This window comes from Eupeodes corollae, chromosome 1 (assembly GCF_945859685.1).
Source record: "Eupeodes corollae chromosome 1, idEupCoro1.1, whole genome shotgun sequence".
In the NCBI taxonomy this organism is placed as follows: Eukaryota; Metazoa; Arthropoda; class Insecta; order Diptera; family Syrphidae; genus Eupeodes; species Eupeodes corollae.
The window spans coordinates 164490167-164509203 of NC_079147.1; the positions used below are offsets into that span (position 1 = coordinate 164490167).

Below are 19037 nucleotides of genomic sequence, written 5' to 3' on the forward strand. Positions count from 1 at the left end.
GTCGTTACCACCTGAAGAACTTGAAGCTTGAAACCAACAACCTCGACTCCCCCCAATTCCCCCAACCCTCTCAATATAATAGTTCCACTGTATGATCATCCAAGCAGTTTTTCTTTTCGTGAGTATAGATACGAGTACCTATCCTATGTGGAGATACATTACGAGTATAGCGCGTTAGCGTTACAGACATCGCAATGTATTGGCTCTGGCTCTGGCTCTATGGCATTCGTTAAATTTGTTGTTCCCTGAGTGTATGACGACGATATTCATTCACGAAAACCCACCAGTCCAGTTTTAAGACCGCTTAGCAAAATAATGAAAAAAAAATAGACTTCTCGCAAGTAGTTAGCCACCTAGATTAAGCAGTGGAAACATATTATACACAACAGCTGAAGAATCAACTAACCAAACTACTACCAACAACTTTAGCACTTATAATACTTATCTATCTCGAAGCTTTGTATGAAAAATGAATGCATCATCGTCAAATGCAACAGCAACAGTAAGAGCAACAAGTAGTTAATAGATAGTCTGGCTCTAGGTCTTCAGTTATGGATGTTAAGGAAAATGCCATTTCATAGTGTTTAGCCTTTTCTTGTGTTGATCATGCCAGAAGATTTTCGCCACAAAACGAGAGAAGAAGATGCATCTGGGTAGCATCTTCCGTAGCTACGAGAAATAGGAACAAGTAATAAGGAAAAAAAAATGTCATCCACATATCAAATGGAATTCACTTCATTCTGCTGCAATTTAATTCATCTCTACATCGCGTCGCGTCGACTTGGTTTTTGTATTGTCGTCTGTGCGCGATGAGTTCCGTTCAAAATAATTTTACCTATGCGCACTGTATGCCCTATGCTGTTGCCTTTTGTTGCCGACAATGTCAAAATGTTCAGTTCAGATAGACGAAAGACGACGAAGACGACGACAACGACGAACAGACAACTAAGATACTTGTATACCTTTTATGCACCTCAGATACACTAAGATGATGATCCGCGTGCGGTGACTATGCAAGCTGTTTTCGAGCACGCTCTCCGTCTATGTCGTTGTGGATTTGGATTTGGATTGGATTGGGCTAGGCTAAGGCTGGCTATATCATGGATGGAAAGAAACGCGATATTTTCAAAAGATAAATATCTTGAAAGATATTTGCAATGCACGATTTTTTCGTACACTCTGCGGATAGAATTAGATCCTCGCTCGAGCCTTTGGATTTTTTGACTTTTGTTTTTTCTATCTGTCCCTCTCTTTCTATATCACTGCAAGCTAAAGCCGCGCATCTTACAAATGTTGACTTTTCTGAAGATGTCTCGTCTTCAGAGTCGTTCTTACCGTCTTCAAAAGGAACACACAAAAAGTAACGATTTGTTTAAAAGAAAAAGTTTAAAATTAAAAATTTTACAAAACCAAAAACAGGAAAGACATAAAAAGGAAACAAAACAACAAACAACATGAAGAAGACCCTCAAACATTTACATCACATCGAACTTGCTGCTAAATAGATCTTCACTGACATTATCTCCTCTGTTATCTTTTGTTGGAGTTATACCTCAAGGCAAACGAATGTATTTTTGTGGCCATTTTCTTAATTGTTATTGTTTAATTTCATTTTACTAAAAATCAGAAGTGGGATGACATATAATTCACTCTCACTCCATAATAAAACTGTTGATGAAATAATCGTTTAGCCCGCCGACTTTTACTTAAAACACACACATTTTGCCAATGCAGGCAATATAGACCTTGGTTTAAAATTCGAAGTAAGAGTTCAACTTCAATTAACGAAAGACGACACCTGTTTCCAACTAAAGCCAGCCTCATTAAAACCATCATAAAAACTTCCTATTCGTCCCAATTAACACCACACTATCTAACTAGGTCATTTGGATAACTCTCAAGGTTTGTGTGTGTATCTTTAGGTTATACCTTAGATGAAGTTAAAATAAATCTAACTAAGTCGCGTGTTTCTCGATGCCATTAATGCTATACCAACTAATAATAAACTTAACGAAATAAAAATATTCTCACAACACCACACAAAAGGCTTGACACAAAAGGCTTTTTACATTAATAATCATCTAATTAACAACTTTTGCATGTCCCATGTGTTGTGCATTGTAACTGTCTCTTTCTATCTCTCAGTAAAACTGTGAGTCACAAAATTTATAATTTTTACATCTTTTTACAATAACTTAACCATTATCTAATGAATAAATTATGTATCTCATCCTCTTTCTTAAGTATATTTTTTTTTTATATAGATCTATTCCTAATGATTAAATTAATTTTTCTAACTTCTTATCTTTTCTTATTCTTTGCAGGTCTATTAATCCAAAGACTATCAGTGCAACAGGTTTTAGAAGTTTCACCAGAATGGAAAACCAATAAATCCGAAGCACCATACACATGGTTTGAATATGATTTTCGCGTAACATGCGATCCACATTATTATGGCGCTGGCTGTGCGAATTTATGTCGTCCGCGTGATGATCAATTCGGTCATTATACATGTTCGGAAAATGGTGAAAAAATTTGTTTATCCGGATGGGGTGATGATTATTGTCAAAAACGTAAGTTAAAATAAATGTTATATAAGTTATTATTTATGAAGAAGTTAAAAAAGAACTCAGGCAAAAGCTCAAGCCCTACCCCAAAACTTATGTAGCCCACCGTGCTTGTGGTCAATAATGTTCCGATTTAGAGATTTTTTTTTATTTTGTTCTTAGGTATTGTGTTTTTTGTTACCTCATGAAAAGGTTAAGTTCGGTTTTGTTATGTTAAATAAATCTTGAGGGATTATGAAAATGTTACATATCACATTAGTAGAGTTTATTGAAATAATGACGTTAAATATTATCAACTAAAAAAGTAGCACATGTCACAATTTGAATTTGTTTTTTTTTTGAAGAAACAAAATTGTAACTTTTATGTGCATTCTGTGATTCTTAAGAAGCTTATATTTATTTACATTTGTCAAAGCTGTAGCTAATACGATTTTCACACTGATAAAATAAATGATTATGATCAATCGATTAAGAAGGACTTGAATATCGTAAATGATCAAAAAGATGTTAGAAGAATAACCTTTAGGTAATTGTTAGTGACAGTTTTTGAATGTTTCTTTACATTAACATAAGTTTTGGACCTCTTTGGAAAATGTTCACCAATAGTTTTATCTAATTGTCAATTAGTTCAACCTTAAAGAGTGTGGCAAAGACTCCAGAGCCCTATTTAAATCAATGAGATAAACTTTTCTCTGAAGTTATAGGTATAGATTTTCTGTGGAGATACTTTTTATTCTTGTAGTAAATATCAGTAGCTTTGTTTTTCTTACTTGTACTGCCACACTTTCAATGGTGGTTTGTATTGTTTTCTTAACCAGATTGTAGGTATTGTAACTTGAGCTGGGCTTTTGCAATCGCATCGACCTACACCTACAAACATATGACTAAAGTATACAAAACCACCTGTTGTGTGTCCACTCGTCTCCTTCCCTGATGATGGTATAGAGAGGATTCAATGATACAAGTATCTTTTCCCTATTTTTTTTTTTTGTTTGTATCTTATTTTATTTGCTGCTGCTGGCGTTACATACAATCCGCTTTCAATCAAAAAACTATTGAATATAGATACAACATACGAGTAGGTACATCATTGGAAAGGCGAACAAAATAAAATGAAATTTAAAATCAATTGAAAACATAAAACAATCACACACAATCTGAATCAAATCTACTACTTCCTTTCCAAGACCTGTTTTGAAAATACTTGAGAGACTGTTTTCCTGGTCATATAGTCAACCATCACCACCAGAAACAGCAACAGCATACCACCAGCTTACCAAACCAACCATCGCATCGTCATTATTATTAGTATCATTATCATTGTGCGGTAGTTTGATCGGCGGAGGCGCGGCGCAGCGGGAATTTTCTGAGAAATTCCTTTTCACTTGGTAAATTTTGTTGTTGTTGGTTTTTTAACTTTTTTTTTTCTTTGAATCTTCTTTTCCAAAACCGAAAAATCAACTCTCCAAAAAAAAAGAAGAAGAAAAAGATGAAGATGATCAAACCGGACGAAATTATTCGACAAACGAGACGCAGGAAGACTACAGAGGAGCACTGAAGAAGAAAATTATACCTTTTCATTACAAAAATGTGCTCAAATGGATTCTGTATATTGGGGTTTAAGTATTTTTAGGACGAAACCGTCTTCTTCTCTCTTTATTCTCCACAATTCCCCCACACTCTTTAAAGTTGAGAATGAAATGCTTTGAACTTCTGCTGCTGCTGCTTCTGCTTCTTCTTCTTTGGCTGCTAGCTGCTACTCCTGCTGCATCATTCATCGAAATTATTGGTGATGGTGTATCCATCCATCCACTAATCTTTGTGTGTGCAAAAATAAAAAAAGGAACAAGAGAAGTCCAAAACCCCATCAGATGTTCATTTTGAGAAGACTCAGACATGAAAGACCAGAACTTAGAAGGAAGAACGAACAGCACAGAAGAAAACTGCCACACAAAAATATGTATGCCACGGTCAAGAATCAAAAAGCAAATCTTTAACCATCATCATCATCATCATCTTATCCAACCGAGTTGGGAAAAATGTTCCCATGCATTCGTAGCTCATGAATACAAAAAAGTATTAGCAAGAGCGATGGAAAACGATGAAAGATACAACAGAATTAAAACAACAACAACAATAACTACTTTTATACTATCTTCAAATATATACCTACCTTCCTATAAGTTCATACTTAATTCTGTTCGGCGATGATCTTCTGATGGTAGGTAGTTAAAGAGGCTGTGCATTGCTTTTGCAGTCCATGAATGATATACATTGCGCCGATAAAGGTTACGTTCTTTAATCTTGTAGCTGCTTCACTTTAACCATCAGTAAAGTCGAGTTAAAATAATGTAAGAACTATGAGATAGTGGGAGGTAAACAAGATCGTGAGTTGAAGGCACAGACGAGACGCTCCCATAGTTTTTTGATCTTGAAAGTGAATATCGAAAGGATCTCTATAGATACACTTTCACCTAAAAGCTAAACACATCTTGCCAATTCATCTGGTCTTATTTTTATTTCTTCTGCCTCTGAACGAACTTCACGTAATTGGTTCACATAAATTTGGCAGCTGGTCTTATGAAGAGTCTGTCTTTTTTTTTGGATAATATGTCCCTGTCGAGAGATCCTTCGACAAAACGGGAAAGATGAAGATCACGCACCACTCGGAATAAAAAAAAAAGTCTTTAAGAATGTCCGTTCCAAATGAGTGTGCTTATCCAGCAACGAAAAATTCGTCTATCTAAAATGGAAGGCCCCAACAGGAACATCTCCTCAAACAAGGTGTAATCAACATCCGCCATCGTTAAACAATATAAATATATGGAAAAAAGAAGACTACAAAAAAAAATAAAACAGGTATCTTAAGGAACCACCATCATCACCATCACCATCAGCTTTAATACCAGCATCAGCCTTATGGAATCCCAAAAGAAGAAGTTAAAAGAAGGGTTCTCAATCTCGAATAGGGATTTATCCAAACACACGAACGAACACGCACAAGAGGAAACGAACGAAGGAAGGAATCCGAGACGCGACGAAAAAGACCAGATCTACTCACAGCTCGCAGGTACAAAGGTACCTTTATATATATAGAAAAGGACCATCCAAAAAGGAAGGTATTCGATTGTGGAAGATATGTTTTAGTATAGAGAAGTATTATAGTAAGACAAGGTAAAGCGGCATCGTCTATCTGTTGAATATTCACAAAATACAGCAGGTAGGGTTTATGGAGCTGGAGTTGAAGCTGGAGCTGGAGCTATCCCTGATGTGGATAAGCCATATGTTTGTTCGTTCGTTCGTTCCTTTGCTTGTTCATTTGTTCTCTTTTACCCACAATCATGCTACCAATTACCACTACACATATGTGTTGTACTTTGCTTCTCTTATGGTTTAGCTTGGTTTATTGAGCCTTTCTTCAACAGGCTGTGGCGTGGGAAGATTTTCTCATAGCCTCGAGAGAACCCATAACGTCTTAAAGGTCTTTAATAAAATATTTACCGCTGACGTTAAGTTTTTTTTTATGTATGTATAATCTGTCTGCCGTCCGGTGAACTCGAGAGCCCGGTGCGTGGTGAAGACCAGGTCCATTTCCAGGGGCAGATCTCTATGTAGGTATTTATGTGTAGTGATGTAGAGTGGTCATACAAATCCCTTATTTTCTCAGATTTAATCGAAAATATGATAGAGTGACGATGACACATTGTTTTTTTTTTTATTATTATTTGGTTTATGAATGAATGAATCGATCTTAATTTGAATAAAGAACAAGATTATTACCAACAGGAGAGTTTGATCAAAGTATAGTGAAAGAGGAATCAAAGTAGCCATAATTACTATTTGATTGAAGGAGAAGAACGAAAGACACACAACAAAGAAAATCAGTTTTGTAGTTTATATATTTTTATTATTATTATTATATCATTGGCTATGATTGGATTTGATTTGATTTTTTGTATATATAAGATTGTCTTTTTGTATCTTTAGTGTGACCAGTTTAATTTTTGTTTTTTTCGTTTGTTTGTTTGTTCGTTTTGTTAAGAGTCTTCAAAACTGGCCCATCACATCATTAATTCACATTTCATCGAAATGTTTTGTTTGGAATTTCTTTGTCTGTGGGGATTTGGGATTTTTTTTTTTAAATAATCTTATTGAGCGATGATAATCGATAATGAGAAGGAAAAAAAAGGATTCATAAAAGATTTAAGATTATTTTTATGGCTTAATCGTTAAGGTTGATATTTTGATTCGAAAGATAAGAACATTTAAAATAGGTAATGGTTTGACATTCTTTGACAGAATTTGATAAAACCTTTATACCTACGGTATTTTAATGTTTCAGTATCAAGAAAATGTCTAATTGTTTTGAAGTCAGTACCTGTACAAAATTCTTTAAATAGGACAATACCAATATTAGACTTTAAATATCTGCCACTATAAAGAATTCCTAACACATTAGAAGTAGTCCTTTTGCTTTGGCAGTCACTGTATATCATCCCTGGTCTAATTTCAAGAACCTTAAAGATCAACAGTTTGCATATTTGACATTCATAGATTCTTTTATGTGCCCATTTCTTTTTTCATTGATATTTATAACCCGTTTTGTGTGTGTGTGTGTTTTTTTTTCAATTGCCATGTCTAGATAAAATTATTAATTACGATTATTTGCTTCCTCTCTTTACAGCACGCTGCAAAAAAGGTTGTGTACACGGAACATGTGACCAGCCCAATACTTGCCAGTAAGTATATACCTATCTATTCCTAACATAAGACCTATATAAAAATATTTTAACGTTCACTACCACGAACTGACCAACCTAGTTCTCACCCGACCACCGCCTTATTTTAATATTATACATTGCAAACCCAAACCCACCCACTTAAGCTTGATGGTAAGCTATAGGTAGAAGCATGATGGTGAAAAAGAAAGTCGTTTGGCGGCTAATCCGATGCGTGTTATCAACAAATGTTATGTGCGAAATAAAAATGACAAATGTAAATTAAATTTCAGACCATCTAAGAAAATTAAACAATAAAATTTTCCAACGGTTGTGAAAAAAAGAACAGCTTTTGAGGAACCCATTTTCCCTTTGTAGACTTGCTCTGTTGGTCTGAGAATATAGAAAACCTAGAAACTGAACCTGACTGCATAATAAATTAGCTTGCATTGCACGAAGTTACCTGATGAGCCTCAATTGCTAGTAAGCACAGTATACACCGGCTTGAATGGCACCTCGCACAGAACACCACCAGTCATTTACCCCTCTGATATATAGCACACCACCCGACCCCCGGTTTGGAACAACATTACGACGAACAGAGATTCCTAACAACGACTACATGAACCGGCAACGACAACGAAGACGTCGAAGTGGAAGGCGAAAACAACGACACACCTTCAGCAGTTATTTAATCACAGAAACTGAGCTCTGAAAAATAGAGGAATATCTAGCCAGAAAAAAGCAACAACAACAACAAAAACAAAACAATCTGCCCAAAAAGAACTTTATAAACGAAAATGGAAAACGAGAAAATCGGAACCAAACGCGCAAAGGAACAACAATAATAAAAAAAAATATACTGCACGAGCAAGCAGGAAAGGGCAAAAATGCCAGTTCTCGAGCTTCAGACCTCCAGAGCCTAGCTACATATTGCTCCATGATGATGAAGACGACGAAGAAGAAGAAGAATGCCTTTTTGGTGTTGCTTGCTTAGTGCATTCTCAATTTTCCCACAAACCAACACTAAAATACGATGTGTTCAGGTTTTATCTTTCGGTTCTCGTTTTTTTTTTTAATTTTTTATTTTTGCTCTTTTTTAATGGATTGTTGTTTTGGGGAGGTTTTAAATTTTTGCAGGTTGATATACCTACAAAACACCAGAGCGCTTCGTCATCAATATTTGTGCTCCATACACTACCTTCGGATTCGGACCTTCATCCATATAATATAATGCCTGAAGATGGAACTTGACCCTACTTTAGAAATGAGTCAGTATAGTAAGAGAAGAGTGCAGCGCCTCATTCCTTCAAATGAATGAATGTATTCGACAAAAAGAATGGATGCCTTTAAAATTCTAGAGTAATGTAAAAAAACTTTCCCAGGACAAGTAAAAAATGTAATAGCAAGGACCCTAAGAACTCTAAAAATGGCTGCATTCTAAATTGCTCAAAAATCATTTACCAAGAATATTGATTACAAATTTTACATTGATCGGGTTCGCATAATTAACTGCTGCCAATTTTAACTTAAAATTGACTCGCGCTAAATATCTAATTTCTATTGAAACGGTGCGACCGACGATGGGCTATTGAACTTGCCAAATAGCTTTGTTCATATTTCGAACATACCGATCGTGACAACTGATTTGATATTAATTTTTTTAAGTTGACAAGGGTCACATTTGTGCCAATAAAACAAACAAGTGACGCAATTCCAACCCTATACATCGAGATCTAATTTTTTAGTCAAAACCACCTCTGTCCGAAGTCGAACATTAATTATCAAAAACATGGCAATACAAACTTGCAATTCATCATAATTTGGTCCTGGAATTTAATCGCATAAACGCACAAACAACCTCAAAATGTTTCCATCAACATGAATAGAAGGAAAAAGAATATAAACGTGGTAGTACCTAAGCAGCCTTACACTATCCATACACCATAGCACAAAAACACCATATGACCATGTGATTGCCGTAGTTGTCATCTGATCATCGTCTTTGCTGTAGACGTCGCTGACGACAACAAGCGACGACGACGACGTCGCAAAGTCGTCGAATAATACCTTAAAAACGATCGAAAGCAGACCTCATAAAACAATGTCATAAACTTTCGTATTCTGGAAGCATAAGTGTATGCTTGGAATTGATAAAACATTCCCACACATTACATCGTGAATTAAATTTTGTATTTTGCTTTTTGGTTTTTCGGACAAACCTTCCATCGTGTTGTGAAGATATACTGAAGACATGGACTGGGACATACCACAATATACCTAATATAATCCATTGGGACATTGAAGAAACATTGGGAGGAGGGTGGCAATTGTTGTATATTGTGTTGGCTCTGGGCCTGGGTGTGAGTATAAGTATAAGAGTGACGATCGCGCTTTGGCGACAAACCTCGATTCGATGATGATTGGAAATTCAGTTTCAGAAAGAATTTTTTCTTAGGAAAAGAACATTTCTTGTGCGATCGTGCAACCTTGTCAATGGCTATGGTCACACAGAGTAAGCCACACACACTATACCTTTTCTTTTGATAGGAACAGATTTTGTTCTACTCGTTGTGTTCTTCTTCTGTTTTTATTTGCCTTGAGGCTTATTCCAATCACTTTTTTTGTTGATATTCATAGAGGCCACCCGAAATGTTAATGAGCGCAAAATGTTTATGATAGTGTTACCTTTCAACAGTTGTGTCTTTGCGTCTTAACGTCCCATGGATAAATATAAAATAGAGGCTATAATGAAGAATGAATCAACGGTATTTTTCTTGATCTATTCAATTTCAATTGAATCTTGAAGCTTCAAGCTCGGAGGGACAGTTGGTTAATCACCCGCAATTGTTCTAGTTCAAAACGTCTGTCGATTTCGATTCCATAAAAGACTTCGAGGAAGATCCATTAAGAGAAGAACTCCACCTCACTCATTGTCCCACCACCAATATAATCATCAGCAATATTTGTATTCTTATTGTTTGTTAAAAATATAAGACAACAAAAACAACAAATAATGGTCATAGAAACTTAAGGTTCATAAAATGAAGCTCAATGTACCTTCCTTATGTGTGCACACTTGAAATTTAAAAAAAAAAACGAGCTATTAAAAAAGTAGCACGTAAGCTCGATCGACATAACTATTTATGGCAAGACAGACGCACAAACTTTTTGTACATCCATTGAAGGGAGTTTAATATTATTTTGGAAGTGATATTTTATAGTTTTTTAATTCGTTTAAGCTTTAAAAGAGTATTTAGTTGGTAGCTTAAAGAATTCGAGGCTGAAATTCCATTGTAGAGCTAATTGATTGGTCATTTTAAGGCACATGAAACATGTCAAAATAATGTAAGGTAACATAAATTGTATGGAATTTGTATTCTTGATTCTTAATAGGATCTATATGTTGCCCCTGTTGACCACATAAGAGGAGAACCAACTTTTGTGTATAATGTTTGACTTCTCGAGGACTTGACACATGTCCAATAGTCGCACTTCTATACCTACATAACCTATGTTAGAAAAAGAAAAGAACCAATTATTCATCAAACTGACTGCGCCTTTGATTTCTCATATTTATCCAGTGCATCATCAAGTCTGCATACATCATAATTTCTTTACCATAATCATCGCACATCCTTCTAGAGAAGATACCTATTCCTCCTCAGCTCAGCTCAACTTAACTCAAACCCAGCTCAGCTTGGTTCGGATCGGATCGGCTGTAGTGGCGGCGAGGCGGCGTTGCGGCGTGGCTCGGTGGCTTCATTATAAACACAATAAGCCGGTTCTGTGCTGTTTAAGATTTCTTGGTTGTTTTGGGGCTGAGCGCAGCGCAGCGCTGGCTTAAGAGAAGCCAAGCGTGAGAAAAATTGTTCGCAAATATAATCACATACACGGCGCACGTACGCGCGATCACTACGTTTGGGGATGGGGACTCAAAGAAGAAAAAAAAAACTAACAATCAAAGAAAAATACAATAATAAAACTACATATATATAAGAAAGGCAGTTTAAAAAGAATAAGAGATAAAAGAAGACAAGCAGATTATATTTTCGAGGCAAAAATAGCAGCAGCAGCAGCAGAAAGCAGCACTCTCATCCATCTTCGTCGCCGTCGTCGTCATATCACCTGTTCGTATTTTAGTTTTCCAGGTTGCTTGGCGATGGACAGTTAGGAATACACACACAAACACACAGCATACAGCATGCTCGGCTTATGCACTCTACGTGCGACTATAGCGGCGCGGCGTCCCACAGCCGCCGGCACCAGCCAACGAAACGAAAGCCTCCAACAACCGGTGCCAGTTCAAGTCAGCCAGTGCCACTACCACTACGACACCAATACCAGTATCGTATCAGTACCAGTTAGCTTATTTGCATTCTTGCCATTCGGCGCGGTGGACCCACATTCACTTTTTTGATTTTGTTGCTTCTTATTGTTGTTATTGTTGTCGTCTTGTTATGTTGCACCTTCTTCTAAGTGCTCCCCTGGGGGTCTTTTGGCGTGCAATCTGCTCTGCACTGTGCTCTTCTCGGCTCCTCTCAGGTCTCACCCTTGTCTTAATTTGTTTTTGCAAACTACACGCTCTTTAGGGAGCTTTTTAAATTTCTTATTATTAAATATTTGTTTTCTTCTTTTTTTCCAGATGTAGTTCTGGCTGGAAGGGACCACTATGCGATCAATGCGAACCCTATCCTGGATGTGTGCACGGAACATGCAACGCACCCTGGGAGTGCCGTTGTGATGAAGGCTGGGGTGGTCTGTTTTGTAACCAAGATCTCAACTACTGCACCAACCATCGACCCTGCCATAATCAAGGAACTTGCTTTAATACGGGACAAGGCCTTTACACCTGCAAGTGTGCGCCTGGATTCAATGGCACCGAATGCGAGACCGTTGTTACTTCCTGCGAGTATGAGCCTTGTTTGAATGGTGGCAGCTGTTCCGATGATAGTGCAAACAACAGCTACAAATGTGACTGTCGTAAAGGTTGGACAGGACGACACTGCGAGGATAAAGTGCACACGTGTATGGACAAACCCTGCAAGACAGGAAACTGCCGGGATACCAAATCGGGGTTTAAATGCGAGTGCCCATATGGGTACAGTGGAATTCATTGCGAAACGCACGTGGACAATTGCAATCCAAATCCCTGTCAAAATAATGGTATTTGTATGGTCAGCAGCACTTCGGAAAATTCCTTCAAGTGCCAATGTTTGTCCGGCTTCACCGGGGAACACTGCGAGGAGAACATCGATGATTGTCAAGGTAATCCCTGTCTAAATGGAGGAACCTGTATAGATATGGTTAATCAATTCCGTTGTCAATGTGTACCTGGATATCTTGGTTTGGTTTGCGGTGAAAAGGTCGATCTCTGTCTAACAAAGCCTTGTGCCAATGGAGGAAGCTGCACAAATCTTAACAACGACTACCAGTGCATATGCCGAGCGGGATTTACAGGAAAAGATTGTAGTGTTGATATTAATGAATGTTTGGTACAACCCTGCCGTAATGGAGGAACCTGTGTAAATCGAGTCAATAGTTATCAATGCCTCTGTGCCAATAATTACCGCGGCAAACAGTGTGAAGAAGATTCGTTTAACCAAGTCTCGCCCAATGCTCAACAATACGAAGCGAATCCTCAAGGACCACGTAGTGACGGGCTAACCAGCGGTCAAGTGGTCCTAATAGCCATCCTCTCAGTTGCCATGCCAGTGGTTGCCGTCATTGCTGCCTCAGTTGTTATTTGTATGAAACGCAAACGTAAGCGTGCCCAGGAAAAAGACGACGCTGAAGCCAGAAAACAAAACGAACAAAACGCCACCGCTAACGGAATGCACAATGGTCATGGAATCGGAGGCGGTATGGGTGGTATGGGAGGCATTGGCGGAGTCGTTGGCATGGGTGGCTGTGGCGCTGCCACACTCTCAGCAAAACGTACATCAAGCAGTGCTTTGGCGTTCGACAGCTCCAATCCCAACATCATCAAAAATACCTGGGACAAAAGTGTCAACAATGTGGCGAGTGTGACAGGTGGCGGTGGTGGTGGTGGCGTCGTCGGTGAGGATTGTCTTATGAACACTAGTCTCTATGGCGCTGGTGTAATCTCCGGTTACAGTGACAATAATAACGCCAACAGTGAGTGCTTCATTGGCACAATAACACCGCTGGCTAGAGCAAAGTCACAAAAACAGCTTAACACAGATCCATCACTGATGCATCGAGCATCACAAATACTCAGTAGTCCGCCTACAACCAAAGAATACATGCTCCAGCAGGAAAGCAGTAAAAGAATATCAGTGCTGGGTGATTCAGCGTATTGCAGTCAAAGGTGGCCAGCGTCAGTGGCGGCGGCGGCGGCGTCATCCCAAAATCAACGAACTGTCGTTTGTGGGACCCCCCATATGTAGTTATCCAATAAAAAAATATTTTTTATATTAGAATTGTAAAAATAACTGAAGGTTTATAGTTCCCTCATCTCATGTGTGTAGTTATGTTTTCATTTGTAAGCCTAAGTATTACCTTCCTGATCCCTACTACTTAAACAAAAAAAAAAACAAAAAACTACACTTTTTACTGAATTTCTTTATTTTAACCTTAAATAAGTTAAATTTATTTAAAACAAATGTGTTTAAATTAATCGCTGACTGACTGTAGATATAAAATGTTTTTCCTTAAACCATTTGCTATCCAAAATAATTCATCTTATCTTAAAAAATTATCTCTCCACTTAAGCTCGGATCAGACTGTGATTAAATATTAAACCGTCGCTGTAGATCGAATAATTTTTAACCCAAAAAAGTTTATTTTTAATTAAAAAGCTTTCTAATGAAAAACAACTACTTAGCCTTAAAATCTGGTCCTCAATACTTCATTGTTTCTCCTGAAAAGTAAACTTTTCCAGGTTACAAAGCATTCGATTCACAGCGACGAAATATTGGTTTGAATCGGAAACTTAATTCTTCAAATTTTATCTCGAAATATCTTCAACAGACATTTTTGGCTTAATTCAACCATATTTCGACCTCCAGTCAATTCCTAGCTTTAGTAACTAAGTAATTTATTTGATGATGTAACAAAAGATTGTGTTATAGAAAAAAACAAAATATGGACAATTTCTAGACTTAGCGGCAAAATACTGTAAAAAAAATTAAAAAAATGAGTTAAATATTTAAAAAAACAAAAAACAAAATATAAACCAACGTGACTATAAATAAAATTAGTTTTTTAAGTGTGCGATAATTGATTATATAAAGTAAATATATATATATTTTCATAGTCATTAAGAAAAACAAAAACAACAACAAAATAACAAAAAGAAGCGAATCAAACAAATCCCCATGAATGTGTACCTATCGAATCTTTAAATTTGTACATAGAAAAACCCATGCATATATATTATATATTTATTCACTAACGACATTTTTTATTTAGTTTTTTAGAATCAAAAAGCAAAACAAACAAACAAAAGAAAAACATAAATTCGTTTTCTTTTTTAATTAATTATTATACTTTTTTTTCTTTGTTAAACTTAATTTCTTTCTCTTCATTTTGACAAATAAATAAGTTTTGGACATTATGTTTTTACAAAAAAATATACAAAAATATATATTAAAATGCATATTAAGCTTGCATTGGCCAGTTATTATTCTCCACCATACATCCTTCCCCTTGTCCCCATAAAATGTCCTTCATTCCATTAGGTGAACTAATATTATTATAAAATTAAACAAAACGAAATTCTTTTTATTTTCTTTTTTATGCAAAGAAAATAAAGAGAATTAAATATAAAACAATTGACAATTTTGTACATATACGATAATAAAAATTCCAATTATACATAGAAATCTTTACATAAATATAATTTACACTATTTTTTAAAACTAGTTAGAAAAACAGAAAAAAAAACAAAAACAAATTCAAATCACAAAAATCAGACACGATTTTTTATTTTTGCGTTGTTGTCGATTTAAGAAAAAATTGTGTTTCAAAAATTAAAATGAATGCTCAAAAAATATGTCACAAAAATTTAGGAAACAAAATAACCAAATTATACACAAAACAAAACTAAGTATGTATGTATATTATTTTTAAAAATATATTTCTTTGTTTATGATCGATTTTTAACAAAAAGAAAAACAAACTCCAAAAAATATGTACTATGTTATTATTTTCTTTGAATAATAAAATTCTCATATATAAATATTATATATAAATTACTTTTTAAATATTATATATATAAAAATAGAATTTATTAATTCATAAGTTAAAACTAGTTAAAATTATATGAAATAAAAAAACAAAACAAGAAAATCAAAAAAAAAAAAAAGAACTATAAAAACATGAATTATAAAAGAAAACAAAAACAAACAAATGAATAATTTATTAAAAAATTGAAAACATACAAAACACTGTGTTATTATTGCATTTTGTTGGGCTACTTGGTAGCATGGTTTGTTTGCAACGGGCTATCCATTTTGCGGTTTCAAAAGGACCCGTGTTTTGTTGGAAAATCTATCAATAATATATTAGGATTTTACACAAGTAACAAAAAAATATCCATAGTATGAATACTACCGATAAAAGTTAAAGTAGAATCTTACTACGGATGGGTTTTTGACATTTATACGAGTCTCGAATAGACCTTATGTGATTTCGTTCTCAAATGTTGGATTTGGAATCATGTGTTTTCCATTGGCGAAAAAAAAAATCAATCTGTAACTGATGATGTTATTTAGTTTTGTTAATGAAAATGGACTAACTGGGCTTATTTTGCAAGAATAGAAAAGATAATTGAGTTTTGCTATGTTTCCACCAAAGGTTTATGTCAGATTAGATTAAATAAATCCTTTTGGTGTTTCCACCATACAAGAAGATTTAAAAATGTTTAAGTTTGACCGCACTTTCTAAAATGCTAATGGTGTTTCGATGTTAACGTACAATCTTACTAGAGATGGGGTTTTGACATTTATACGAGTCTCGGATAGATCTTATGTGATTTCGTTCTCAAATGTTGGTACGATTGATATTGCAATTGAATCTCCATGGCTGTGTTCATTGAGTAGTTGTGGATTTGGAATCATGTGTTTTCCATTGGCGAAAAAAATCAATCTGTAACTGATGATATTATTTAGTTTTGTTAATGAAAATGGACTAACTGGGCTTATTTTGCAAGAATAGAAAAGATAATTTAGTTTTGCTATGTTTCCACCAAAGGTTTATGACAGATTACTTACTTTACTTACTTAGGTTGGCGCTACAGTCCGGGGAGGACCTGGGCCTCAAACCAACATAAGTCTCCAGCCAGCTCAGTCCCTAGCTAGCTGTCTCCAGTTTCGCACGCCAAGTTGGTTGAGGTCCTCTCCCACCTGGGTGCGCCACCTGAGTCGCGGTCTTCCTCTACTGCGCCGTCCCTCGGGATTGGATTCGAAGACCTTCCGGGCTGGAGCCTTGATGTCCATCCGCTCTACATGACCTAGCCATCTAAGCCGTTGGACTTTAATTCTGCTAACTAGGTCAGTGTCGCTGTACAGCACGTACAGTTCGTCGTTATATCTTCTCCTCCATTCTCCATCTATGCGTACGGGACCAAAAATCACCCGAAGAATTTTTCTCTCGAAGCATCCTAAAACGCTCTCATCTTTCTTTGACAGGGTCCAGGCCTCAGCGCCATAAATGAGAACCGGGATGATGAGTGTCTTATGGATGGTGATTTTACATGCTCGAGAGAAGACTTTACTTCTAAATTGCCTTCTAAGTCCAAAGAAGCAGCGATTTGCAAAGAGTTATTCTTCGTTTGATTTCAGCGCTGGTGTCGTTGTCTGCATTAATAGCGGTGCCTAGGTAGACAAAGTCCTTAACTACCTCAAAGTTATAGCTGTCCATGGTGACGTTTTGTCCAATACGTCGTCGTTCAGTGTCCTTTTTACTAAACCCATCTTCTTCGCTTCCGTCGCAATGCTCAAAAACGCTCCACTGATATCAAGCTTTGATCTTCCAATTATGTCAATATCATCTGCGTATCCGAGTAATTGGATGGATCTTTGGAAGATTGTGCCTCTAGTGTTGACGGTTGAGTTTTGCACAATTCTTTCCAGAACGATGTTAAAGAAGTCGCATAACAGTGCGTCGCCTTGTCTAAAACCTTTTTTGACATCAAATGCATCGGTAAGATCTTTTCCGACCTTGATAGAGCAGCGTGCATTCTCCATTGTCATTCTGCACAAACGGATAAGTTTGACAGGGATGCCAAAACTAGACATTGCTCGGTAGAGCTCTTCCCTATAGATGCTGTCATACGCGGCTTTAAAATCGATAAAGAGATGGTGGGTATCGATTTGAAGCTCCTGGGTTTTTTCCAAGATCTGCCGTAGTGTGAATATTTGGTCGATAGTGGACTTTCCTGGTCTGAAGCCACACTGATAAGGACCAATCAGGTTGTTGACGAATGGCTTCAGACGTTCACATAATACGGCAGAGAGGATCTTATACGCAATGTTAAGGAGACTGATGCCTCTGTAGTTGGTGCAGTTTAGAGGGTCTCCTTTCTTATGTATCGGGCACACTATGCTGAGATTCCACTCATCGGGCATGCTTTCTTCCGACCATATTTTGCAGATGAGTTGGTGCATGCTCCCTACCAAGTCATCGCCTGCTGCTTTGAATAGTTGGGCGGTGATGCCGTCAGCTCCAGCAGCTTTGTTTGACTTAAGTTTAGATATAGCTATCTTCACTTCGTCAAGGTCGGGTAGGCGGAATTGTTGATCTGCGTCGCCGAGGTTGAGTGGTTCTATCTCCCTTACAGCGGAATTCGGTTCGTCATCGCCGTTATATAATTTGGAGAAGTGATCTTTCCATATTCTCAGCATGGACTGCGTTTCTACTACGATGTTCCCCTGATCGTCTTTACAGGGTTCGGTTCGTTGCTGGTACCCTTGGGAGGTTTTTTTTTACCTTTTGGTAAAATTTACGAACCTCATTTCTGTTGTGACATCCCTCTATCTCCTCGATCGCTCGCTTCTCATGCTCTCTTTTTTTCCATCTAAGAAGCCGGTGTTCCTCTCTCCTCTTCTGCTCGTAGAGCTCGCGAGCAGCTCTAGTCCTTTTGTGCAGCGCCGTTTTGTATGCCTCTTGTTTCGCTGCGTGCGCTTGCCGGCATTCGTCGTCAAACCAGGGGTTTCGCTGTGGTGGCCGTGTGAAACCTAGCACTTCAGAGGCGGCATCTTTGATGGCTGCAAGGCAATGATGCCACTGGTTTTCAATGCTTAATGCAGGCAGCATAGGACTCCTTAAGAGGTTATTAGAGACTCGATCGGAAAAGTACATGGCAGTCTCTTGCAATTGTAGCCGTCTAACTTCGAATCTTCTCACAGTACTTCCTTGTTTTGGCTTGGATCGGGATATCCGTAGTCGTACCTTGTCTACAAGGTAGTGGTCCGAGTCAATGGTGGCCTCTCGGAATGTTCGGATATCCTGGATACTAGAGAAGTGTCGTGCGTCGAACACAATGTGGTCAATCTGGTTGACGGTTGATTGATCAGGAGATTTCAATGTCCCCTTGTGGATATTAAGATGCGTGAACTGGCATTAGAATCTCCTAATACAATTTTAATGTCATAGCCAGGACACTGCTCATATGTCTTGTCTAAGAGCTCGAAGAATATGTCTTTGATGTCTTCATCTTTCTCCTCGCTTGGGGCATGCGCGCATATTAGGCTTATGTTGGCGAATTTAGCCTTGATGCGGATTGTCG

At 37.1% G+C, this 19037-nt stretch overlaps 1 protein-coding gene across 1 annotated transcript in view; it reads left to right on the top strand.

The window, feature by feature from the left end:
• Positions 1–14477, top strand: part of LOC129939525 (neurogenic locus protein delta) — a 41109-nt gene extending 26632 nt beyond the window's left edge. Inside the window, exons 4-6 of the mRNA XM_056047565.1 lie at positions 2325–2573; positions 7252–7306; positions 11931–14477. Coding sequence (XP_055903540.1) covers positions 2325–2573; positions 7252–7306; positions 11931–13695 — 2069 coding nt within the window. The 3' untranslated portion in view covers positions 13696–14477. The remainder of the gene's footprint in view (positions 1–2324; positions 2574–7251; positions 7307–11930) is intronic.
• The last annotated feature ends 4560 nt before the right edge of the window (positions 14478–19037 follow it).